Genomic DNA, 26941 nt, shown 5'->3' on the forward strand with positions numbered 1-26941 from the left:
TTGTATGATGGAGAGAGATTGTGGAATCGATAGAAGTTAATTTATGTATTGGAACCTATGATTCCCTGGAGACGAAAAGAAAGCAACGATGTGTATTTCAAGGAATGTAATACAAGTAGTTAGGTAGCTGTGTCCACACTAGGGTGCTAATGTGCATGTGTGTTTTCCTCCACACGAGTGCTTTCAATTGTATGCCTCCAAAACCTGTCTGTTTCCCATTCATGCTAGTGGGTGATGCTTGAAGGGATACAGTAGCACTGTGTGTTGTCCTTCCATTCGCGCAATGAGTGCACCCTACACACCACAAGTTCCAGGAGCCAGAGATCTTTTGTGGGCATGCGCCTTGGTATGTTTACCTGTGTGCATTCACCTTAAAACAAGTATTTTTTTTAAAAAAATACTAGCTATGAGATTTGCATAAAAGAGCTGCAAAAAATACATCAGCAACTCTGACATCTGTTGTAGGTGTGGAGGCAAAGATTGTTTAGTTGTGCATGCACACCTTTTTTTAGAAACGGTATTTTTGAAATACAGGTTTTCTGATATGCCAATTTGCACAAAAGAGCAGCCTTCCTTCCTTCCTTCCTTCTTTGGAAGCCAAGCATTCCTTCCCTTTTCCTTTCCTGCTTCCTGTACTTACAAGGGCAAATTTTGTTTTTATTTTTAACTTTCTTTCTTTCTTTTCTTTTTTTTGGCAAGAGTACTTCTGCTCTGTGAACATGCCTTCAGCACCAACTGGTGGGAAAAGTGCACCCTTTCCTTTTGGTTGATAGAAAAAAATGGAAGGGTGTGGGAGCAGCACCCATCAAATTGTCCCCATACATGTAATGGACAGGAGATGGTGTTCAAAAAAGCCAGCCACTTAAAATGGCGCAACATTTTAACACCATAAATAATCATAACATTAAAATTCTCACTTCTGTGCATGCTCAAAAGCCAGCCCAGATAAAAAAGTGGTTCAGATTCGGGTCAGTTTTCTCCAACCATGAATGGTGAGTGTTGGCATATAAGTCATGTAAAGAAATGATGCAGAAACCCCTTAACAGAGCGATCCTTTTCACCCTGAGAGCAAACAGTTTCTGAACTTCTGATGAAATAGCATCCGATCCTTACTTACATTTTGTGAGTGTTTTCTGTGATGGCCCATGTTTGTGAACACCTAAGCAGTCGGTGTTCTGTTTTGTTTAAAAGAAATGTAAATCTTTCTTGATGCTGAGGGGCAGGGCAGGCCACATGTTTACAGCTCAAAAGAAAATGTGGTCTGGGGTGGGTGGGACAGCACATAATACAGTATGATTGTATCTTTTTTTTTATAAATGTTTATTAAATTTTTTAAATACAAATGCAAAAATAATCAACAATATAGCATATATCATGACATATTTTCAAAACCTCTTTGGACTCCCTCACATCTCCCGCTCCCACTTACATCGTCTTAAATTTTAACCAGCAAATTATCATCTTATTTATATTCCTAGGTCCCATTCTTCTAAACATAATCTAATCGTTCTCCAAATGGTTTATATTTTCCTTGATCTACTTATCGTCCTAATTCCATCTACTTTAGTGGTGGTCAATTATTTATGATCTAGCATCCTTCTTAACATTCAACCAAATTACAATGCTTTTTAAAATAAATCTTAAATTTCTTCCAGTCTTCTTCAACCTTCTCTTCTCCCAGGTCTCGGATTCTGCCAGTCATCTCGGCTAATTCCATATAGTCTATCAGCTGCATCTGCCACTCTTCCAGTGTGGGTAGATCTTGGGTTTTCCAGTGCTTAGCGATAAGTATCCTTGCTGCTGTTGTTTCTTATGCAGAGTTCAATTCCAAGGGTTCTGTGTATATGCAAAATTGCGTAATACCCAAACCCTTAGAACTCAACCCCTGTGCGAGCGCCAGCAGACCCAGGATGCTCTCACGAGGTCTTTTGGGGCTGCCCAAGTTCCTGTGAGATCTTGTGGGAGCTTTGCTCAGGAAACAAAAGTAGGGAGTTTAAATTTTGCTCCAGAAAAATGTAGTGCAGTGAGCTTTTTAAGCTCACTGTTGCTTCTCAAGCAAGGCCCTCTCCACTCACCAACTCCGCTTATAACTTGTGGGAATTCAACTGCCTATAGTTGATATCACATAAGTTAAATGCATGTAATATGCGACTGTGCTGCACCAGGAGAAAAATGGCAAGTGAAATATAAATCAATGCTGTTCTTTTTGCTCTTGGACCACATGGCCAGTCAGTTCGCTGTATATTCATACTAGTTCCACACACATAAGAACAGCCTTTTTATTATTGTGATTACAAATTGGGAACAAAAAAATGCAGTGTGTGTTTTTACAGGATACAAATCAGTAATCAGAGCCATAGGAAAGATACCAGAAAATGTCAAAATGGTATGTTACACTCTGGAGGCTGATGGATGCAACGCAGGAAAGAGAAAAAATCAAGAGCACCATTGTTGAAGGTAAGAAATAAAATGCTATCAAGGAAGGGAGAAGATGACTTCAGAATGTCTTTCTGTAAAGATTCACACAGTATGTGCGACAGACATGATTTTCACATTTGTTTATAAAGCGGGGAGGGGGGAAACCAGCTGCCATGTCTCCTGAAACCTGTCACTCTTGCTTTGCCCCTCAGAAAGATTACTTTGTTGAGTGGGCTTCCCAGCTAAAGCAATTCTCCATGGTGGTTTGTGTCATGAGTTTTATGCAGCACGCTATAGATGTGTTGCAGTGCAGGCCTGTTTCCTGACTGGCTGCAACCAATAGCAACACTGTGGAGTCTTTATTCAGCCGTCTTGGCTGGCGTTGATGGCAACCGATGAGTACCAGGTTTGCGAAGGCCATGGACAGGATACAATAAGGGCTCCAGGGCCATGTCATAGATTCATAAGAGGAGCAATATTGGATTGGTTTGTAAAATGTGCCTAATGATTTCCTCTATTACAAATTCACTACTCCACCAGAAATGACATAATTGATTAGTGTTGCGGAGGCTCCCTACGTATGGTTTTTATGCCTTCAGTATTTAGATCAGGTATGGGGAATCTCAGGTTGAAGGCATAAATGATGCTCTCTAGCCCTCTCGCTATACTCTTTGCCCAGCCCTGTTCACACTGGTGTCCTTGAATATTTGGGAATGGGTCTTGCTTGCCTGGATGGTGGGGTGTGTGTGTTGTGGAAACCTTTGGCTGGAATGTAGCCCACTGTAGAAAGGTAAGAGTCATATCCACTGCCCAGCTCATTTTTGCTTGTGGCCCTGTCCACTACTGGCACCAGAGGGTTCCATGAGGGTTCCATGAGGAAATACAACACAAGTTCCCCACCCTGTATTTACAAAGTACATTCAAAGCACATCCCCCCAAGACTTCTGGGTACTGTGGTTTATCCCTCACATAGTTGCAATTCCCAGCAACCCTTAAGAAACTACAGTGCCCAGAATTCTTTGAGAGAAATAATGTGCTGCAAAGGTATAATATGTTGTCATTTAAATTAAAGCAAATAACTTGAGAGGCAGGAATTGCTTAATTTATTGCTCTGCTTTCATAAAACCAGACAGAACAATGCAGAGCATAACACACATAACTGACAAGATGAGATTGAAGGGGCCTGCAAAGTCAGATTCTCAACCACAGTCGCTAGCAGTTGTCCCATAGAAATGCCAATGATGTGCTATTGAAAGAGCAGCTGAGAGTCCACAGTCTGATATTTATACTGGTTTGGTCCAGAGGATTTCAGCTGAGGGAGGTCCATGCATTTCAAATGAAATAGGTTATTCTGAATTTCCAAAACAAGTCATGGCCTAAGGGGTATATTTACACTCCCTCCTTTGATCCGTTGGCGCTTCTGAGCTAGATTTAAAATTGACTTCTTCAAATTCTGTTCATTTAATCATAAGCATTATTTTTTTCTTTCCAGAAGATGATTGCTTGCTAATGAACATCCGTTTCTCACCCCTTCTAATCCAGCCCGTGTCCTTTCTCCTAATCCTTTCTGAAATATATAAGGACACTTTGATGTGTGTTGACAAACAACTGAAGATTTAAAAAAGGCTAGAGAATTGGGAACTTGCAGTCAATAAAGCACAGTTTAATGGTTAAAGATAGAGATAGAGAGAGAGAGAGAAAGCAGTTTGCTAGAGTGAGGGCAAGGCAAGCAAGAATGAAAACTAAATTAAAACTATGATCTTCCTTTCATATGCCTGATGCTAGGTCATAGAATCAGAATTGTAGAGTTTGAAGGACTCCAAGGGTCATCTAGACCAACCCCCTGCAATGTAGCAATCTCAGCAAGATCATAAATGACAGATGTTCATCCAACCTCTTAAAGTCATCCAAGGAAAGAGAGTCCACCCTGATGTTTAGCTGGGTCCTCCTACACTTTTGTTTAAATTAAAACTTTACTATGATTTATTTAAATTGCTTGACTTGTTTAAATTAGAACATTATAAAATCACAATCATTCAATGCAAATTAATCAGTTTATATAATTTGGGCTCTGTATCACAAAATTGATTTGCAAAGAGTGAACTGGGACTTTCGCCTGATACCCCAAAGACTTCTAACCAAGAAAATGTTGTCCTTGCTAATAGGGTTGCCCACAGAGTCGCCTGGGCAGGAATTCAGTAAATCTGCGAGGTACTGCACTTCTCCTGATTCAGCCATCACTCAGAAGCAGGGGCAGTGTTTCAGCAGGTGGGGCAATTGTGGGTTTGAGGGGGAGGTCAAAGAGATGGCCTTACCTGTGGCAGCCCCAACTTGTGGAATTTTCTCCCCACTAAGGTTTGTGTGGCCCCTCCCTTCTATAGGGTTCTTCATCTACTGAAGGCATGTCTCTTCACTGGCCTTTTGATACCTGAGATTTATAGACTTTAGGATCCACCCAGTTCATCTGACTGTAGTAACTTGTTTTAACCGTTTCTAATATTATTATTATTATTTTGTATAATGTTGTAACTTGCCCTCGGAACTTGTAGTGAAGGGTGCATAAGAAACCCAGTACATAATCTTAGTATGCCCAGACTTGAAGCCTCTGAGTCAAGCTGGGCAAACTGGAGGGCTTCATCTCAAAGGAGAGCACAGTGGGCATAATCAAAACCTGGTGGAATGGAGAGACGGAAGAGTGGAACGGGACACTCATCTCTGGATACAGGCTACATAGGAAGGATCGGCAGCCATATACCAGAGGTGGTCTTGCTCTGTATATTAAAGTTCTGCAAAGCAGAAATCCCCAAAGAAGCAGACTCTTCCACAGAATTGCTGTGGGTGGAGATACTGGACCCCAAGAGTAATTTAGTACTGGGAACATAATGTTGTCTCCCTAACCAAAATGCCCAGGTGATCTTTATATGGAGAATGAAATCAAGTAAGCTTTCAAAGGAAGAAGTGCCATTGTGATGTGTAATTTCAGTTACCTTCACGTAGACTTGTGTACATGTGTGATCTGATCATGACAAAGAGGTCTAGATACTCCGATTGACTGTGACATAGAACAATTGATTATGGAACTGACCAGAGGAGCAACAACTCTGGACTTAATCTTAAGTACACTTGGGAGTGCACTTACACTTGTTTCGTGTTAGTGTTGTTGACCCAGCTGGAAACAGTGATCACAGTGCTAGCAAATGCCTTATGCCTTTTCAGCTCTGAATGTTTTTGTACATCACTTGGATAATTTGTTATAATGAGCAACTAATAAGATTGATGTGATTAATTAACTGGAGCCCTACTCTCTTTTGCAAATCAGATTCTAGGACAAAAGGAAGTAAGTCAACCCATCATTTTTTTGCTACCTGGGAGCGTAAACACATTGAGCCAGATTTTGTACTCACCTGTTGCTACTATAACTTGGTGACGTGTTCTAGCTTTCGAAAGCCTTGTTACTTGGTTTATGCTTCTTCCAGGTGTAAAAAAGGTGGGCAATCCCTGGAGGTGAATGAGGGGTACAGATTACTAATGGGTGCCAGCAGTGCTATTTTTCTAGAAAAAAAGGTGCTGAAACTCACCATGAATACCTCCCTTGTTCTCTTATAATAGCAATGGCACTCACCTGAGAGGTCCGGAACTGAGTTCTGGCTGAAAAAAAGTCCTAGGTGCTAGCAGCAGCATTTATATAGGCAGAGTTTTTTAGCATATTGTTGTCAACTTTGTTTATTTTTGTTGATAAGACTTCCCATATATTCCACCCGACTTTTTATCTAGCAGTGGGAGTACATGCTGAGTTAGGGTGGATTTGTTTAAAATGGGTTATCAGAACGTAGGCTGGGAAGATAAATGCCTTGGCTGAAGTGGCTCAGCTCAATTATCAGCCGAGAAAAGGGAGGCTTTTGTTTAACTTGCATGTTTAACATTTTGTTGTGTCTATTTGCCTGTAGCTCGAAAGAATTATTGCCTATTAAGAAAGAGCAGCGTTTTCCCAGTTTTTCTTCCCGACCATCTCTCTGTCCTTCCTGACAGCTCACTTTATGCTGAGCCTAGAAACTGATGGTACAACAGGGGAGTCACATGCTCCAGAATACTGGTTAAGAAACCTAAAGAGCTAAACTGGCAGCTATTGCTGGCTGCTCTGTATGCAGCCAAGCTTGTAACAATGGTTCTGTATCCAGGACCACTTAGGAGGGCTTGGGTGGTGCAGAATGGCATTTGGCTTCATTGTGTGAACTTGTGAGTTTTCAGAGTACTTGCACTGTGCACATATTCACCCAAATTGTTCACCACAGGCAAATCTGAAATCTGCTATCACGCTGCCTTTAATATGTACAAAGAGTAGTGTCAATTCATCCCTTTTTCTTGTTCTTTTTTCTTTCTTTCTTTTTGGGTGCGGGGTTGCAGATCCTTGTTTGGCCTAGTGGACAAGGAGACTGACTGGGTTGATCTTGAACTTGGTTACTAGTTCTCTGTTTGCACTGAGAGTTCAAAACAAAGCTCAGTCAGAACTATTATTAAGGGACCTAAAGTTTATATGCCCCTGAACCCCAAAACAAGCTTTGGTCTGTTCCATATTATATGTACACATCATGACTGGGTGACTGTCTTCTTCAAGATGGGCAATAATTGTCCTCCAGTCAAAGCCATAGTTTTGGGACAATGGCCAGTCATCTGTGGTGAGCCCAGACGACAATTACAAAGGAGTAACTGGGAGGGTGCACTCCACAGTTAGCTTTGGACCACCCCAAATGATGGGCCCAATGTCCAGGATTGTGTTCTTTGCAATATGGTGTTGAATCTTCTTTCCCTTGGGACCAGGCTGCTGTCAATAATAGCCAAAATATGTAGAAAAGAATAAGGAATGAGAGTGTCCACCCCCACAGTAAGCTTTATGCTATTAAGCTTTACGCCATCTGAAATCACGCACCCACACACATTCAAGACAGTATCCTCTGTAAGATGCTTTTGAATCCTATCTGTCCCAGCTCTTCAGTGGGGTTGCAACCCCCCCCCCCAACTGTTTAGCAGTACTTTAATATAACATGAATGAAATGAAACCATAAACATAGCAAATCAATAAGCTTTGACTCTTGGATGTTAAACTTTGTAGGAGGAAGGCGAAACAATTACTTCACATCTGCAGTGTAAATAGCCATTCTGGATAAATGAATTGTTGTTCATCAAAGCAAACTTTCCTGGGCCAATTAATATAACCAGCCGCCGCCATACAAATTTATCATCTTTTTCCAGACTTGAAGCCTCTTGTGAGTATGTGAGGTAAAGCTTGTTGATTCATGATACTTAATTTGTTTTTGTTTTATATTAGGCAGTTGATGAAGACCTTGGTGTCAAACGCATTTTATGTTCGTAAAATTAGAGAATTGCAGAGTTGGAAGGGACCCAAAGGGCCATATAGTCCAATCCCCTGCAATGCAAGTATCGCAGCTAACATATACTTGTACAAGATTTAGCCTATTATGGATTTATTACTGGGAAGCTTGCATATATGGGAGAAAGAATTTAACATACCTTTCCCCAGCTCTGTTCATCCCACTCAGTTGGGGTTCTTCCATGGCTGCTTTGTCCAACTCCCTGCGCTACAACCAACCGACCAGTAAGAAATCCAGTTATGGGATCTGCTTCCCACCATTTCTTCTAGTTTGGTCTGCTGGCTACATGAGTGTAAGGATTGCCTTTCTCCAGCAGCCAGGGGTGGTGTCATTTTGATTGCCTGCAGATGAGCATTCAGCCTGAGTTGTTTGTGATTAGACAGTATTGGCTATTTAATGAGCATTCATTTGGACATCTTGGCAGGGGGACATTGCCTCAATGCAAGTGTTATCTCACATGGTCCAGTGCCTTTCCCCCACCCCTTTCCTGATAGGAGCAGAGCTGGAAAGAAACCAAGGAAGGATGGAGTGCTAGATAATAGTGGGGTAGAATCACTGATGACACAAGAAACAAGGCTGGAGTTCTACTTGTGCCTCTTTATTGGGAGAAACTTGTACATTTGTAAAACAGCGACTCGCGCTCAGTAAAGTCATGGGATTAACAGACCCCCTCCTGGGAAGATCCCTGGCTGGGCCCCAGTCGAGAGTCTCCTGCAGCCTGCACCCTTGGAGTCACACACATATGCAGCAGGCAGGCGGATTTGATCTGCAATATCCCACTCCCTCTGCAGCAGTCAAATGCCTTGACTGCTCTTGGCTCTTGAAGGTGGTGTATGCAAGAGTTTGGTGTTGTCACTGGAGGAGGAAGGGGGGGCATTTGCAGCATATTCCTGTGCCACCTTTCTTCCTGAAAATGCACCCCCAGGATTACAGGCACGTTTCCCTAAGTGTGGGGCATGACACCATGCAGTGTCTCGACGGTGCATGCTGGAGCCCCCTTTGGTTTGCTACATGGAGGGCTGAGGACCACAGCTGGGTTCTGGGATATTCCCTTGTCCCATCAAGACAGCACAAGGTAGGTTGGTTGGCTTTTTCCTGTTGTACCTTTACTGAGGGCCCTGCTGCAAAGAGAAAGTTGACATTTCCCCCTGCTGCCCTTGAGGAGTCATCGCACACACGCACACTCCCCACACGCGGATGCACTGGGCAAGTCTGCTACTAAGTGCTTCAGCCTAGGGATCTGAGTCCTGGGGGGCTGCCTGGGCTCCTTATCCTCCCCTTGACATTGTGTGGGACCCATAAGGCTCATTCTCCTGATGGTGGGGTGTTTTTGTGTGGCTTGGACCCTGAATACTGCTGGAGGAGGGTGGACGATGTGGGGAAGGGGGGTGTCTGTACATCTGGGAAGGGGCTGCCCCAAGGGAACTCGGGCTTTGTTGGTGCCAGCAGCCTCCTGCAGCATCGGCCTCTGCACTTGAGCTGGGAGGGAACCTGAGATTGGACGTCGATGTCGTGGTGTCCAGCCTTACCAGCAGTTTTTAGCGATGTCGGCAGGGGCCAGCTGCAGCAACGAAAGACTGAGTGTAGCCGGCTAAAAACCACAGACCCAAAACAGTTATGTACAAATATACAGTTCTGAGGGAAGAAGGGATGGGTGACGGCTAGCCAGCCATGAGGGTGAGGGGCCTGTACCCATATGGTAAAGGGGCACATCGTGGGCAGAATGGCAGGTCTTTAAACCTCCTTGTGGGCACAGTCTCAGTGTGGGGGGCAGCAGCAAGTGAGCAATGGGGTACATCATGGCACTCACTGCCCAACAGCAGCAGCAGCCAATGGGATACAGGACCTCTTTCCTGCCCTGAGACACCCCTGTGTGCATGTAAAATAGTGGTACATGGAAATGTATGTTTGTAAGGAGGCTGAGGGAAGAGGTGTAAGTAGGAACAGTAATGATAAGACAGGACAAAGTGAGAGGTGTTGGAGGGAACATGGCTCCCGCTACTCAGAGTATGTGGCAGAGGCTGCCACGTGGGGCTGTGTGAGCAGCTGGTTGTGTGGTGCTACCGTGTTATAGACTGGGCCCTGGGAGAGAGTTGCCTCTACCTTTGGTGACGCCCTCTTTGCTCCCTTGCGTGCTCCATGTCCCCCTTCCTCCCACTTTGTGAAATTCCAGGCAGGCTGCCTGCCTCAGTCAAGCCTTGCTTCCTATCAGTGGAGCAGTTTAGAGTCCATTCCACCTCCCTGTTTTTGACAGCTGATCCTCGGTCTTTCTCTGTGCTTCTGTATGGGGAAGGTTTGTTGGGGGAGGGGGTGCTGAGCCCTGGAGGCCAGGGGCAGGACCAGCTGGACTGGGGAAGGGGGTTAGTTACAGGAGGGAGGGGGCTATAAAAGCACCACGGTGCTTTTTGGAAGCCTTTGGAGGTGGGAGGAAGGCCTGGCCTGGCCACTTGGAAAGGGCTTCTTGGCGCAGGCCGGAGCCTGCTGTGCCCCAAGCTGCTCCAGAGGCACTGCTGCTGTTTGGGGGGAGCAGCGCACGAGCTGGCTTAGCAAGCAAAGTCTTCGAAGACCCCTTGGCCCGAGTAGTGGTGGCGGTGGTGGTGGTTGGGCAGAAGTCCTGTGGGGTAGCTGCCCTCGTTGTGGCGGCCCAGGCTCTCACAGGAGCTCTGAGAAAGAAAGAAAGAAAGAAAGAAAGAGAAGAAACACGGTCAGCACAACAGCTGGTACCTCTGGATGGGTGGGTGGTACATAGCTCTATGAGCATTCTGCTGAGGTTTCCTAGAGGGAGACCTCCAGGAAGGCTGCATGTGACAAGAAGTGATGGAGAGACACCTCCGCTTTCTTGCAAAGTGATATAACATCAGCATGCTATTTATGCCTTGCCCTGCCCCTTCCAGCTCCACAGTGTGATGACCAGGGGCAGTGCTACCATCAGTCCAACTAGGCAGCTGTCCAGCGCACAGGCCTCAGAGGAGTGCAGGACTGACATTTGAGGGGCAGCTTTATTCAATTATTTTTTGTTATATCTTAAAAATTTCTGATAATATTTTGGAGAATTTTATTTCTGCAGGACATTGTTCTTAAAATTTTAAGTTAGCTATTGGAGGGGGGGGTGTTGTGTGAGTAATTAGCCTTGCCTAGGGTGCCAATAGCCTGGCCCTGGTGATGACATTACACTGTCTGCTGCATCCAGAAATGAGAAAGAGGCAGGATGAAGAAACATGGACTAGCAGGAACTCTTTTCCTCTGTGGTGGTAGCAAAAGGCTGGCACAGAATGGCAATATTTTTCCACTCCTAAATTTTGCTCTCTGAGATGGGCCTTCGGAATCTCTATCACAGGCTTTGTCTGTTCAGCTCTTCCTTAAACAGCTCCATCACCTTCTGACAACCTCACTCTCTCCAGGCATCCCATGTACCAAGCCAGGTTTAGGCAGTCCCTACCTACTTGACAGTCACCTGCCTTTTTTGTCTAGTCCCCCATTTCCACTGCTGGACAGCAATATAACTCCTCTCCAATGCAAGTTCTTGAGCCTGCTCTACTTTTGACCCCCTGCCTGTAGCCCTGTTAAATTTCCCACACCCTTAAAGGTGGGATGTGGGGGGGGGGGGAATCTCACCCCATGGAATAGGAATCTACACTTGGAGGGATGCCACACTCAACCATGTCAGATGAGATCAAGACTCTAAATATAATTACAGCTGTGGGTATAAAGCTGTTAGAAACATGCAGTGCCCTGTGTGATTTAGCGAATGAGATGAAATGATAGCTCCCGAGGGTAAAGCTGTACCATGGTATACTTCACACCATCAAATTCAGAGAGGCTCTGTGAGCTCAGGAATCATGCTTTAGGGTGGATATTATTCAAAGAGAAAATTATGAGAGAGATTAGAATGTCCAATCTCATTCTTAAATGGACCAGGGAGATGGTTCTTAGCTGCTGCATGTATAAATAAGGTGAAGGGGAACAATTCATGTTGATTAAGTAGTAATTCCAATGTTAATAAAATGTGGGATTCCCGGGCAGGAAACTTATTTCAGGTCCTTAACACCGGAGGTCTCTAGGTACATTAGCAATTTTAATGCGGAGAGCCGAGGCTGCACACAGATGATATTTCTTCAGTGGCATGGAGCTGCTATGTGCCAATATCATTGTCTAAACTACATATTCTGTTTTCATTCCATATACATTCCCCTGGTCTAATCCATTTCACTGCAATATTCCCTTGGTAAGGGACCAGGGCAGACACGGCTGCAATTATGAAACAAGAAAAAGGTTCCCACTCTCTCCAGCGAGGTTCTACACCCCATGGATAATGTTTCTGCTGCGCTAGAAAGCTGCCATTGCTGGATCAGGATTAATTATAGGTTAAGGTGGAAGTTGCATCCATGGGTCTTCAGAAAGCATAGCCTGTGCACAGCATGAAATGCCTTTCACAAACAGGAAAAACAGTTAGCATGTCAAAAACACACAAAAGCTTGCACTTCAAATACTGTACAGCATCTCCAAGAAACATTAGGCAAGCAAACACGCAAACATGCACTTCATGGAATGTGGATAAAGAGAGAATGGCTTGAATGAGGGGTGTGTGTGTGTGTGTGTGTGTGTGTGTTTAAATCGTGTTCAACTCAATTTTACTCAGAATAGATTTATCTTAGTCATGCTTGTTAATTTCATGGGTCTTCGCTGAGTAAAACTTAGCTGAATACCACCCTCCATGTGCTCATTAGCTTACCAGCACAGGGTGACCTAACTGTGCCACTGCTGGGTTCATGTTATGCCTGGCAAAGCCAGAAGTTCCTGGAGAAAAGGCAGCCTCCCTTGACTACATGATAATATTACTGGACTTGCCACCATCCTTCCTGAAGACAAGGCCTCCAGGTGCTTGAGCAGGAAAGGATGAACTGTCACTATAGTACTTGCTCATAAAAAAATGATTCTGACCGCAAGGTGGTGCTGTGACAACACAGCTGGAGCTTATTTTGCACTAGCTGTTTGCCACAGATGAGTATTGATTGGAGGCATCTGTTGCGTGCATCTAACCTGGAGGGACCACGAACAACATCCATCTCTCTTGCTTCTGTTTAGATAGACCCTATGCTGGAGCAGAGTGGCATGTCCTAAAGGTGTATGTTGCTCCCCTGCTTCTGTGGCTGAAAATGTGTTTGGCATCAAACCCCCCTCCCATATTGTTTTTAGAGGTGGGGGGAGATTCTAATCCATCCCCTACAATAGAAATCAACACTTTCTCATAAGGTTTCCACTATGAGAAGTTGGAAAAACAGTGTGGTGTTCTCCACAAGTCCTTTCAGATTCTTCTCAATCCCCTCTTATGTCAGAGGACAGGGCTTATATCTGCTCTCCTGGTTTCTGCTCTTGGACCAAAGAGCCCCAGCTCATCCTACGAGTGAGTGCCTATCCCTCCTGCATACCAGCCGGCATGAGGAATCTTCCTTCTCTGGTATTTTTCCTGCTACTCTTCTACCACTGTAATCTTCCTCTATCCTGTAAGCACTCCTTCTCTCCTTCTTGATGTTCTCTGCTGTTTAAAAGACCCTTTCTACCCATCCCACCTGCTGCCCTCCCACAGCCCACCTGGGTTTAAGTCCAAACAACAGGTATGGGCAGGAAGAACAACTTCACAGCTGCTCCCCCCCCCCCCAAAAAAAAAAAAAAATCAGATGCAACTGCAATTCTTACTATGTGGCTGGTTTAGGTTACAAGGAGCTGCCTTGCACTAGGTGGGAACACAGGACCATCAACTAGCTCAGGGCTGCCCGCTCTCAATGGAAGTGGCTGTCCAGGGTGTAGGGCCAAGGACTCTCCCAGCACAGTTGCCTGAGATTTTAAGCAAGAAAGTACTAGACGTAGGGTGGTCCATGTGAATATCTGTTGCTGGACTTGCAACTGAGGGGAGAGTGCTGCTGAATGCAGGTGCTGCTTGTGGGCTTTCCCTGAACATCTGGCTGACCAATGCTAGAACAGGATGCTGGGATAAATGGACCTTTGGTCTGACCTGGTAGGCTCTCCGTATGTCCTTATGGTATGTACTTCGCATTGTATCTAGGGCACATCCCCTTGATGTGTGCTATTGTGCATCTCTGTGATAAAAACCAAAGTAATATGCAACTGCACGGTTATTACATGTGAGGTTAAAATAAAAACATAAACAGGAGAAAGTGAAGGAACCGAGAAATCACAGCTCAGTCGGCCCAGAATAGCTCATCTCTGTGCCAACAAACAATGCTGTTAAGGAGCCAATGTCCAAATTCAACCCTGAGCCTCATGGAGTGTGCCAGTGTGCAGTGGACAGTACTGAGTCTACTGCAGTAAAGACATATATCCCATGCCAGGAGTAACCCTGGGATGTTTGGCTGCTATCTTGAGACATCGACAGCAACACCCTCATTGATTTTAATGGCTCAGGATTGCAGCTTTCATGTCCTGAAAGCCAAGATGAGAACAAAGGACTTCCTTCAGCGGGTTGGGTCCAGAGTTAAGCCTGTAAATCCACAACCACTCAAGTGGAATACAAAATGCTGCTTTCATCTTGACTGGTGTGCTAGGAGTGAGCGCAGCTTTGCTGGGGTGATGCCCAGAGGTCCTGCTGCAGCCACATGGGCCTCTTTTGCCTTCAGTGCCCTACTGGCCAACTCATCAGAGGCGGCATTGGAACGGCCACGATACGAAGATCAGTCTGGGTAGTTCTCTGTCTGCACCTTTATTTACAGCCCTTTGCTGCAGCCAGGTTGAATTTCAAGGAGCCCTAGCTTCTATTGACTTAAATGTTGGCAGCAGCAGGAAATTAAAGTAAACTCAGCTGCTAATTAGTTATTCCTTGTCCAAAGGCTCCAGAGCCAGCCAAAAATTGGCATGTTTGATGGGCTTTCCCTGGCTCTGCCTCCTGTGTTTTATCTTTATATAACATCAGGGCTCCTGGGATATTGAATGCACCAGCAGAACGGCTCCCGCTCATGCCGTAATACAGGCATGCGGTATATGTCACTCGCTCACCATGATGCTCACATGAGATTAGAGGCAGGCAATGCAGCTCTCCCTATCTCTCATGCTCACTCACACATGCACACAAACAATTCAGTGCCAGCTCCAGGATTTGGGGAGCATGCGAGCCTAGATGCTATGGGCCATGCCAACCTAGAATTCAAGTCATGCTGCCTCTGATCTTCTTGAATCCTCCAAGTAACATGAGAATGGCACTACTGTTGAGGCAGCAAGTCACTTGCTGGCCTTGGGGCCCCAGGAAATGCCCAACTGCACCATTACAGCTTGCCCTGATTACACTATATTGCTGTATACGCATGACCATGCAGACCTGCCTGAATGTTAAGAGCATCCTCTGTGACCTTTCTCAGGGTGATTCCTGCCTTTAGAGGTTGGTTAGGTAGGAGGCAACTGTGAAAGGGACCATTTCAGCAGGAACACCCATTTGTGTGTGTGTGGGGGGGGTCGTTCGCAGGGCTCCAAATCTTGTATCATTCTAGCACCACAGGAAAGCCACCAGGGAATAATGCTTAAAGGGGAGAGAGAGGGAACCTGTGGCCTTTAAGCTGTTCCAGCTTTCCAAAGGTCAAGCAGCGGAAACAGGGAACGTAGGCTGGAAAACACAGAGTGGGAGGGCTGTTATCCGCAAAAAAGACTCAGCCCTGACCTGAAATTATCTGTATCCAGGCTTGGTCAGAAGGAACCAACGGACTACATGGCAAACGGCACCCAGAATAGAAGTGCTGGCCCAGTCTTCCTCCACTCTGTATCTTTGAGTGGCTTACCACAAGTGCTGTTGTGTTCAAGTCCTGTGCACAAGCTCCCCCAGGCATCTGGCTGGCCACTGTGAGAACAAGATGCTGGACCAAATGGGTCTTGGGCCTGATCCAGCAGACTCTTCTTATGTGCTTAGGTAGAGGCACCAGCCCATCATTTAGAAAGCCACCTGTTTGTATTCCAATGCATGTATTCTCATGCAGACTGCATGGATTCACCCTACGGGCGGCTGCCTTTCTTTGGTAAAAGGTAAAGGTAAAGGTACCCCTGCCCGTACGGGCCAGTCTTGACAGACTCTGGGGTTGTGCGCCCATCTCACTTAAGAGGCCAGGGGCCAGCGCTGTCCGGAGACACTTCCGGGTCACGTGGCCAGCGTGACATCGCTGCTCTGGCCAGAGCCAGAGCCAGAGCCGCACACGGAAACGCCGTTTACCTTCCCGCTGGTAAGCGGTCCCTATTTATCTACTTGCACCCGGAGGTGCTTTCGAGCTGCTAGGTTGGCAGGCGCTGGGACCGAGCAGCGGGAGCGCACCCCGCCGCAGGGATTCGAACCGCCGACCTTTTGATCGGCAAGCCCTAGGCGCTGAGGCTTTAACCCACAGCGCCACCTGCGTCCCATACGGGCGGCTGCCTTTCTTTGGTAGCCACCACTTATTCCTTGCTTCTCCACGCCCAGCACCAGCAGCTCTCAGTATACTTTGTTCATGTTATCGCTGCCTTCTTGTGTAGCCTGTGGCTGGAGAGGGCTGTTCCACTCTCCTCCACCTTCCCAGTCCTCCACGTGTCTCTAAATTTTCTCCTCTCCGGGTTCTGTGTCCTTGAATCTGTTCCTGAATCTCAGCCTCCGAGCCATCCATTCATGTCTAAACAAAGGGTGACCTGGATCCTCCATCTGTTTCCAGTGTCCTCGATGACATGCTACTTTGCAGTGGATTGATGGTGGGGCAGTGCTTCCAAGTTGGTACAAAGAACTGCGCATCTGTGTTGGTCTCAGGGTCCCACTAATGATACAGCAGATACAATTTAGTTCCACATTGATCTTCCTTGCATGGGCTGGGCAGTACCAGGCAGGGAATAACAGTCAGCAGAGCCACAGCTGCTACATTTGTGCATCTGCGTACCATTTCACATTTGCCAGCTTCTGAAGCCCAACCACACTATGCTGTTGGTTTTCCTCCCTGGTTTTGGGATTTGTGCCCTAAACAAGGAAGAACAGCCTAGTGTGATTTCCAAGTAGGCCAGTTACCCTAGAGTAATGTATTAAGGGGTTTTATTTCCGGCAGCTATAATCATATTGCAGGGGAGAAAGTCACAAGCTGGAATTTGCAGCACACCTTTTCCTACTCAACGGATCTGAAGCATTCCTTTTCTTGACTAACGGTGCAGAGGTTATCAGGACAAAGACACTTCTGTGGAGGCAGGAAAAAGAAATTATAAAAAAAAAACCGTGGTGCCTAAATCCGCGAATGGTTCCTCATTCTCCATCTCTGCCATCTATTTCTCTTCCCATTCATCTCGGTGAAAAAATGTCGATATGTAGTAATGAGGCCATTAACCAAACAATCTGGTAGGTCTTGGATATTTTCTCTCTCCTTTCAGTAGGTGTCTGCTGTGGTTCACAGGAGCAGGAGCCTCTGCATAGTCTAGAAAAATGGTACTGGTCTTCTTTACACCTCTGTGAAAACTAAAGTGCTGCACTTGACCAAGGCTAGCTAGGCCTGAGCCCTCTTCAATTTTTGGTAGCATTTCCTTTGCACACTTGGGGACAGGTATGTTAAGACTGGTTTCTCTTTAATGATAATAGTTAACAGGCCCAGGAAGGCACAAGACCATTATTATACCATTGACTAACTATATGAGGAAGTCTTGAGACGCCCACTTTTCATTTAAAAAGAAAAACAGGATTCTACATTCACTTTTCATTTAAAAAGAAAAACAGGATTCTACATTCACTGTTTAACATCTACATGAAACCGCTGGGCAGGGTTATCAGGAGGTTCGGAGTAAGTTGTCAGCAGTATGCTGATGACACTCAGCTCTATTTCTCCTTTACCTCTGCAGGTGAGGCAGTGGAAGTGCTAGACCAGTGTGCTTGCCTTGGTAATGGACTGGATGAGAGCCAACAAACTGAAACTCAATCCAGATAAGACTGAAGCACTGTTAGTGGGTGGTACCCTATACCAGATGGGTGGGTGGTCACCTGCTCTTGATGGGGTTACACTTCCTCTGAAGGAGGTTTGTAGCATGGGGTACTCCTGGATCCTTTGCTATTCCCCAAGACCCAGGTGGCCTCAATGGCCCGGAGTGCCTTCTATCAGCTTTGGTTGGTGGCCCAGCTATGCCCCTAACTGGACAGGGATAGCCTAACTACTATGTCTATGCTCTGGTAATCTCAAAGTTAGATTACTGAAATGCGTTGTACTGTCTCTGAAGATAGGCAACTTCAGCTAGTGCAGAATTCAGCAGCCAGGTTGCTTACTGTAGCAGGATGGTTTAATCATATTACACCAATCCTGGTCTGACTGCACTGGCTACCAATTAATTTCCAGACCCAATTCAAAGTGCTGGTTTTGACCTATAAAGCCTTAAACTTCTCAAGACCGCAATACCTCACTGCCTCTTTCCATATGAACCTACCCGGACCCTGAAATCATATTCTGAGGCCCTTGGTCGTATTCCGCCACCTCAGGAGGTCTGGAGGGCGGTAACACAAGAACTAGCCTTTTCTGCAGTGGCTCCCCAGGGAAACTCACATGGCACCTTCATTATACCCCTCTAGGCACCCAGCAAAAACATTCCTTTTTAACCAGGCCTGTGGTTAATTTAATTGACATCCTTATTATTATTTGTGCAATAAAATAACAGAGGCAAACAATGATTTTGCTTTCAAATTCATACGTGTAACCTTTTAGAAAAGTGAAAAATGCAAAGACCATTTCCTAGACCTCTTCACTCTGATCTATGGCACCAGGATCTTTACATAAATCTGCACAGAGCTGCACTCACAGCTACTCAGAAACTGCTTCAGCACAAGGATCTGGAGGGGGTAATTCAATCAGTTCTATTTTCAGCCATCTCATTCTGGGCACCATCTTTTCCTTCCAAATGGCAGCTGATCTAGATGTGAAAGCCTGTTTCTGTGGGTGGAAGTCACTGGGTCAGGTTCCTTGATTTGGGGGAGTTCTTAAAATATATATAGTCTGGATCCTTCTTTGATGCAACTTTAGCTTGCATTTACATCTTATGTATTCCCAGTCAACTCTTTCTGCAGCTGAATGGCCTTTTCAGCTTCTTCCTGCTCGGGGTCTGAGATTTATCAGCATCTTGTTAGATACACATTTTCTAAACAATTCATTTCCATAGGTGAGCAAACAGCCGGCAGATATCAGGGCCTCTCTTTCTTCAGGGTGCAGTGTTGGTTTTTGAATGTTTACACTACTTAACTCCCTGATTTAAAGCTAAATAGAGTCATTGTGGTACAGTGCCAGGTCACATCTTTTGTTTTTCAAATAGTTACTATTATAGATTAGATTTCTTTGTTCTGTTATATCCTGCCATCTTTCCTCTCCCTACCAATTTGCTTCATTAACTGTTAGCAAAGTAGGTCAATTCTTTTGCAAAAACTATTCCAGAAAAAAAAACCTGTGTGCATCTTTGATTTTCTTTTGTCTCTTTATCACGGTTGTGGAAGTGCTCTCTACACTCTCTTTAAGATTATTATTTATTTGCAAGGAGGCAAGATTTGCTATCTAAAGGCTATCTTTGTAAATTCCCGGGCCAGCAAGACATTCTGTCTCTGGAATGCAACTCTCATAATCCTTGACAGTTGGCCATGCTGGCTGGGTCTGAGGAGAGTTGGGAGTCCAATAATATCTGGAAGGCTGGAGATTCCCCTCCACTGCTGTAAAAGGTGGTGGGTTTCCATCTCTCTAAGTGGAGGAACCATCTCACACTCCTCAACTGCCTAGAGGGACAGATTTGGCTCAAGGCTTCCAGTTGCTGACACCTTCTATAAGCACCATTCCTGGAAATCATTCCTGATTGGAGATTGGTTTCTTTAGAAGCACATGCCTAACATCTCCTTTAGCTCTCAGAACCTTTGGAAAGTACACTTGTCAATTTCACTAGGCAATAACTCATATTCTTCGTAAGTACCAGCTTTCCATATTCTGGTCCCTGTTGTAGGTTTCCCATGTCAGGTGGGATGCAGCAAGAGGAAAGCAGAGAGGAGCTGTCACTTGTCTGGCCACACTGAATCTGCTGCACTTGAGAGACGCAGAGTGAACAGATGCTCAAGCTGAGCCAGGAGGTGCTTTCATCCACTGACTGCTCTCTGGGTTTATATACTGTAAAACACTTATTGCCCAGGATGGTTTTGTAGTAAATTCCCTATTTTAACTACGACAGGTTCACAGGTGTAACCAAAGCCTTCTCTGCGGGCATCGCACAAGCAGTCTTGCCTCTTTTATGCACAAACAGAAACATATGTATGTGCATATGTATACATTCATGCACACAGGTATGTATTGGTATATAGGCGCTGTCTACCCAGATCACAATGGGCTCACACAAATATATAAAAATATACTCATAGGAGCATGTCCACACACTGCTTGCAGCAGCATAGTCATGTTGGTCTGTCAACATGATAGCTAAATGAAACTTCAGCAGGATGAAACTTCAACACTAGATAGCCATCAAATCTATGTCCTGCCTATGAGCTTCCAGGGATATCTAGCTTGACACAGTTGGTGGGGAAAAGGTGCTGGACCAGGTGGACCTTGGTCTGATTCTGCAGGGCTCTTCTCATGGTCCAGAGCACAAAAAAACAAACAGAACTGTAAGACTTCAAGGAACGTTTGTTGCTTACTACACAAAGTCACACCCAGCGTTGAGGCACTTTAATATATGACAGTGGCGATGCACTGTTTAGCAGGTCCAGATACACACTGAAGCTTGGTAAGATGGAAGCTTTGTGGGTGTGCAGTTCCCAAGTTTCAGAAATGGGCAGTTTCAGAAATTGCCTTTTCTTGATGGAGTTGCACTCTCCCTGAAGGTACAGGTACATAGCATGGGAGTACTCTTGGATCCATCACTGTCACTGGGTGCTTGGTGACTAAGAATGCCTTTTCCAGCGGGGGCTTGTATGGCTTCTGCAGCCGTTCCTGGGCAGGGATACATGGGCCACGCTGCTGCATGCCTGGGGGACCTCTAGACTGGACTGCTGCAGTGTCACCTACATTGGGTTACCCTTGAGGGTGGTTCAGAAATTGCAGCAAGTGCAGAATGCGGCAGTCCAGTTTTTGAGCAGAGCAGCTCCGCATCAGCATTTTGGTGTGGAAAGCCAGCACATTACCAAACAAAGTTCAAGGTATTACTTCAGTGTATAAAGCCCTAACCTGAAGTTACCTGAAGGACCACCTCGTGCTTTATAAACTGGCCAGAAAACTGTGCCCATCTGGAGAAGCCCAACTTACTGTCTCATAGCTATCTCAAGCTTTCAGCATGGTGGTACCAGTAACTTGCAACACTGTTCCTGTTGAAATCAAACAGGCACCGACAATTCTGGAAACATTTTGTTTTGCCAAGCATTTCTAAGAGAATTAATTTGATTCAGTGCTGGCCATTTGTTTTAGAATCACAGATCTGGAAGGGACCACGAGGGTCATCTAGTCCAACCCCTTGCAATGCAGGAACCTTTTGCCCAACATGGTGCTCAAACCCACAATCCTGAGATTAAGGGTCTCATGCTCCACCAACTGAGCCATCCCTGAGTTTTGTATGTTACGGTTTTATAATTTTATAGTTTTCTAATTCTTTTTTTTGTACACTGCCTTGATGTATTCTTTCAGTTAGCAGTTTGTAAATCATCTCATAAATAAATACACAGAATTCGCACAGCAGCTGTCACATTAACGTGCATCTTTTCCAGCCAACGCTGTTAAGAAATACAGACACACATCACATGCAGCCCACATGGCCCAAAGCATGCAGTGGTCCACAAACAAAACGAGGCTCTCATGCTTAAATGACACAAACTCTCCAACATCATTTTTCATATCGGTGGGCATTGTGTGGATCTACCCAATACAAATATGCAAAAAGATAGAATATTGTTCTCTCTTACCCTCCCCATCCCACTCTCTAGCTGACCAGGTTCAAAGCTGGGAAAGGCAAAGAATTGCACCTCGCTTCCTTCCAGCGATCCCCCCACTCCCCGTTTTATGGCAGCTGCAGGAAATAGTCTGGGTGGCAAGGGAAACAAGTGTACCTGCTCCTTGATCTCCTCCAGTCCCAGGGTGGCAATGCTGCCTGAAGGCTTCTTCAGAGGGGGCTTGGGGCGTCGTAGGCCATGGGCCACCTTGTCACGGATCACCTGGGGCACAGCAAAAGGCAGAGAGTGGCAGCTCCATGTGTGTTTAAACTCCTATATCACTTTGCAGTAGGGAACGTGTGTCATATACACACGGCAACTCCTGCCAACTTGCATTTTGCTCTATTCCCACTTCGCCCTATGATGTCATCGAGCTAGATTTCTTCCTGGAAAACAACTTTAGAGGCCCTAAGTCCTGCAAGCAGGTAGTCATGAACAGCCAGGCATCCTACATGGACCATAGCAAGCACCTATCATGCAGACTGTGGCTGGAGTTCGCTGAAGCTGTCCAGATGCAGCAGATGTTACCAGCTCGTTCTGTAGTACTGGAGGCAGGGAAGACTTGTGGCTCCCTAGCTGTTGTTTGACTCCCAACTCCAAGTATCCCTTGTTCCTCATCCTTGCTCTAGAAGTGGTCCAGGTGCTGGTTATTACCACTTTGGGGGGATAGCATAGCCTGTGCTGACGGCAGGTAAACTCATTGAATTTAGGACAACATGGAGAGTTTGCCAGCTCTGCGTAAGGTGCCAGCAGTTAACAGTACAGCACTATCTTAGTGGGGGGTGCCAGAGCTATAGGTCCCCCCTCGATACAAGCTCTAAGCTCAGCCCAGTACAAAGTCACAACTAATGCAACACCAGACCCTTTCTTTCTCCCCTAGGTGGGCCCTCACCTCATAGATGTAGTCCAAGATTTCCAGGACAGTGAGGACGCTGGCCCCGATGAACAGGCCCATTTGGCCTCCAATGTCCCCTGGCAGAAAAGGAGGCAGTTAGGGCAAGGGAGACGATGGTGAAAAGCAAGTCATCTGCTGGACCCTGAGCACTGGGAAGGCCTCTGCAGGGAGGAGGGTGACCGGGCCTCAGGCAGGATCCCTGCTGCTTTTATTGAGTATCAGGGAATGGGAGAGGGAGAAATGGTGACTGAATGCGGTGGCCTGGGGAAAGGCAAGAGAGTGAGCAGCAGGAGCATTGGTATGGCTTTGCTTTCCTTCAGGGTTAGCTTCCTGCTCCTTTTGAAAGCAATGGGCACCAGGGCTCTTCTAGCACTGGAGGAAGAGGTTGGAGGAAGACCTCATGGAGAGGATGTAGGCGTGTGAGCACAGCTACTATGGGAGCAGTACCTCCCTGCACACTGGTTGGGTGCCCAGCAGGGAGTAAGGCAGCTCAGGCCCCGAAGTGTGATGCGTCAGGGAGAAGGGGGGTGGGACTCTATAAGTCCAGGCCAGGTGCCTTCTTGCTGTGGCAGCTTGTCAAAAGAGGGAACTGCTGTTGGGCCTGCGTTGCTGGCACCACCAGTGATGGAGTCCAGAAGTCAGTACAGCAGCAAACAGCCAGAGATGCTGTCAGATGACAGGGAAAGGCCAATGAGGTGACACCTGTGTTGCCATAAAAACTTGGGATTTTGGTGAGCCCACGTCATGTCTCCGTCCCAGCAACATAAGGTGTGAATCACAAACAGGTTCTTGCCCATTTGCCTGCCTGCCTGCCTGTGTAGCTTCCTTCTCGAAGCTTGCTTTGCCTCGAGAGCACTAGCCCTAACCAAAGGAAGGTGACAGGTAGAGGAGCAGATTCACTCACCGAGAAGCCCTGCCAGGTTGTATGCCCTCTTCTGCTCAATCGCCTCATAGTTCAGTGCCTCAAAGAAGATGTCCAGCACCAAGAAGTTCTCCCTAAGGGGAGTTGGGGAGGCAAGAGAAAGGATTCAGAGGCTGAGCCGGCTCATATATTTCTCCAACCCAGTTCCCTCCTAGCCCATTTTTGTTTATAATGTTCTGGTGCTTCTCCCACAGCCTGTGGGCTGCGCATCAGCAACAGGGCACTCACCGGATGTAGGTCTCATTGCGGTTATACTTGCGAGCAAGGTACCGGGCCGAGCCCTTGTTGGGCATGCGCACCATGGAGATCTCCTTGCCATAGCGGGTCAAGTTGCAGGGCGTTGGGCAGACACAGCGCTCCTGGGAATCCTCAACTGCTGTATCTGTGAGCAGATAGTCGCACGTCAGGCAGGATAAGAACACTTTGGAACAGCAATCAAACGAACCATTGCCTGCTCATCCCTGCCATGGCAAAAGACCTGCAGCCTATTGAGGCAATGTCTCATGGTCTAGAAATCCTCTTGGGACCCCTGTTGGGATATGAACATGTGTCTGAGAGGGTCGGTGGAGCCCTCGACACAGCCCAACAACATCATGCCTCTCCATCACACCCCAGGGTGACAGCTGCCCTCCTCTCCTCTGTACCAGCCCGCTAGACCCCAGCTGAGGGATTGTGGTATTAGCCTCCCTGACTCTTCCTCAAAAACTACCATACTAAACTTGCTTGACTTATGATAGAACTGTTAATTTGTTTTTATTGGACCAGTTTTTATAATGTTGTATATTGTTGTTTTCCCCCTCTGTTTATTACTTTCTTTCCTGCTCTGGGATTGAAAATATTTCACAAAGAGCACACTATAAACACTGTAAAACAAACAACAAAACAAAAAAAAACTGTTCAGCCTTATCGCTTAATGGCTTAAGCCATCAAACACCCAGCTGTGTCTACAACAATTAATAGGGGTTCCCCTTCCGTTCTACTGGCTGGCCAGATCCTCCCCCCCCAGGTCCCTCAATGGGCTGCTCAGTATCTGCTGAAACACTTACCTAGTGTATGGTCAGCACATTCAATGTAAACGTTGGGCGAGCAGATGGTTTCGTTACCTGATGGAGAAGGACCTGGTTAGTGAGATACAGAGTTGGGTTCTCTCCTTACCCCAATTCAAGCTCATGCTGTTACTTGGTAGTGTTAAGAGAGGCGGTTGGTCACTTCATTAGGCAATTATAGGCAATTGCCTAGGATTGCTGATGAAAGGGCTTCGCTCTTTGCTCTGATTCAGCAGTAAAAACAAGGGTTTTCCCAGGGAAAGTGCAGAGACGAAAAACAAAACAAAACCACTCGGACACAGAGCTTTAAAGCCTAGAAATGCAGCACAAAATGATGTCTGGATGAGTCCTGAGCTGAGGATGGACTGAAACTTAACAGGGACAGTGTAGTAGTAAATTTCCTGTATTGATAAGACGTTCTAGAGTTGGATGGGACCTCAGTGGCCACCTAGTCCAACTCTTCATTGGATACAGGAAATCCACATCTATGACATCTCTGGTAGGTGACCTTTCAACCTCAGTTTAAAAGCCTCTAATGAAGGAGAGCCCTTCTCCTCACAGCTTCCAAGGTAGACTGTTTCACTCTCAAACAGTGCTTACAGCCAGGAAGTTTTTCCTAACATTTAGTTGAAATCACCTTTCTTGTAATTTGATTGGGGTCCTGCCCTCTGGAGCAACAGGGAACAAATTTGCTCCATCATCTATGTGACAGCCCTTCAAATAACTGAAGATGGCTATTGTATCACCTCTTAATCATCTCTTCTCCACGTTAAACATACATACCCAAGTCCTCCCAGGACTTCATTGTCAGATTGATTGCTCTCTAGATGGGGGTTTGTGGACTTCAGTCCACTTCATGTGATGAGATGCCCTGGAAGGTGGCAGATGGCTGTGGGGGGGGGGTGGAGACTGAAGGAGGCAGAACAGCTGCTGGTGTGGAAGGCAAGGAAAAGCTACAGCCAGCCCAACACAGCCAGAGGAGACATAATTTGAATGATCTTTTCCTAAGGTGCTCACATGCCTGCATGGAGTCACTATGGAGGGTCACACTTCTGCTCCAGTAGGGAGATCTCAGGGCAAAGATCTGCACTATGGGCAAGTTGTCTCACAATTACCAGGGGCTTATGCAAGAGAGTCTCTTCTCCCACAAGTAACTTGAGTGTGTCAGGGATCCTAATACCCAAGAAGGCATAGAATATGGCAGTGCAAAGAGGCTGAGAGCAGGATGGGTTTGTGGGAGTGCTACCTCTATGTCTCCCCCAGCTCCTGTCTCTTTAATAACTGTATGACACACACAAAAATTTCCTGGCACACAAATGGATTATGGGGAAAGCTTCACTTGCTTGGCTGCCAAATGTCTGGCTGCTCCATTAAAGGAACAAGAGCAGTCCAGGAAAATGACAACAGTGTCAAAATAGCACATGGCAGAAATGAATTCATATTCCAGCACATCAACGAGGCAGCAAAAGGAGAGAGTCCTGGAGTCCGTGGGACTTAAGGGGAGGGGTGGTGGTGGGTCACCTTACCTGGCATGTGCACCATGCGGCACTGGCAGTTCCGCACCACAGCTTCCTTCTCGCACTGCAGCCTGCAAGCAGCAATACTGTAGCTCTCGTAGCCGGGCAGAACCTGTTCCCCCTTCACGCTGGCCCGGCAGCTGCCCCAGGGCTGGGGCAGGTACGTCAGCTGCAGGAGAAGGCGGGCAGGCTAAGAGCCAAGAGAAAGTGGCGCCCTGGCCAGCTGGGGGACCAAGAATGCCTCTCTCAATGCAGCTCTGGGGCAGGGAGTTTTGCTCTCACTGAAGCCCATTTCCCAGCTCAGCTCTCCAGATCCCATCCGCTCCCATTAATACAGAGCTCCCTGGTGGTGCTTGGTTTTTGCCCCCCATCAGCATGGAAGTTCAAACCCATGCATGAGGCACCACCAGCGAGCTCTGTATTAATGGGAATACAGTTGCATCAGATTTTATAGATTCGCTTGACATTTCGGAGTGTGCACACTTTGTACTCTCACTACAGATCTGCAGAATGAATCTAACACAGTTTTCATTTGAGCCATGGAAAAGGGCAGTTCTTCATACAGATCTAGTGCAGTGGCTAAGGAAGTTTGCAGTTCAAATCTCAAATCAAGAACAAGCTCCCATAAGGAAGTCATTGTCCTCACAGCCTCTGCACTCTTCCCCCTTCCAATGTGCTCTATTAAGACACCAGCCCAACTTACAGGAATGTTGTGTAAGAGCTAGCGGGATAAAGTGCTCAGTACCTTGTACTACAGTATCAATAACATGTACCTTGAATACTTGAAATGTGCTATATAAATACTAAGCATAAGCCCTACAAA

At 46.3% G+C, this 26941-nt stretch overlaps 1 protein-coding gene and 1 long non-coding RNA gene across 10 annotated transcripts in view; one reads left to right on the top strand and one right to left on the bottom strand.

Annotated features, from left to right (window-relative positions):
- Window positions 1-3504: 3504 nt before the first annotated feature.
- Window positions 3505-26941, bottom strand: part of ASIC4 (acid sensing ion channel subunit family member 4) — a 208438-nt gene continuing 185001 nt past the window's right edge. For 3 of the 8 annotated variants that reach the window (XM_079947132.1, XM_079947135.1, XM_079947134.1), the window contains exons 4-11: window positions 26128-26287; window positions 24602-24658; window positions 23784-23937; window positions 23538-23629; window positions 22631-22710; window positions 21856-21960; window positions 5823-5916; window positions 3505-3985 (exon numbers count right to left, since the gene is read on the bottom strand). In XM_079947132.1, the coding sequence (XP_079803258.1) occupies window positions 3876-3985; window positions 5823-5916; window positions 21856-21960; window positions 22631-22710; window positions 23538-23629; window positions 23784-23937; window positions 24602-24658; window positions 26128-26287 (852 nt within the window). In that variant the 3' untranslated portion in view covers window positions 3505-3875. Of the gene's footprint in view, window positions 3986-5822; window positions 5917-8385; window positions 10472-16837; window positions 16994-21855; window positions 21961-22630; window positions 22711-23537; window positions 23630-23783; window positions 23938-24601; window positions 24659-26127; window positions 26288-26941 lie in introns of those variants that run through there. The other 5 variants (XM_079947136.1, XM_079947139.1, XM_079947137.1 and 2 more) reach the window with 3 other exon arrangements.
- LOC307199492 lies at window positions 3978-21849 on the top strand. Of its 2 annotated transcripts, XR_013831986.1 has the most exons (4): window positions 3978-4686; window positions 7529-7695; window positions 19770-19893; window positions 21221-21849. It is a non-coding gene; the product is annotated as an uncharacterized lncRNA (long non-coding RNA). The 2 variants fall into 2 exon arrangements; XR_013831987.1 differs by lacking the exon at window positions 21221-21849 and having other exon boundaries at window positions 19770-20211.

The sequence above is a fragment of the Podarcis cretensis genome (genome assembly GCF_951804945.1).
Source record: "Podarcis cretensis genome assembly, chromosome: 1".
In the NCBI taxonomy this organism is placed as follows: Eukaryota; Metazoa; Chordata; class Lepidosauria; order Squamata; family Lacertidae; genus Podarcis; species Podarcis cretensis.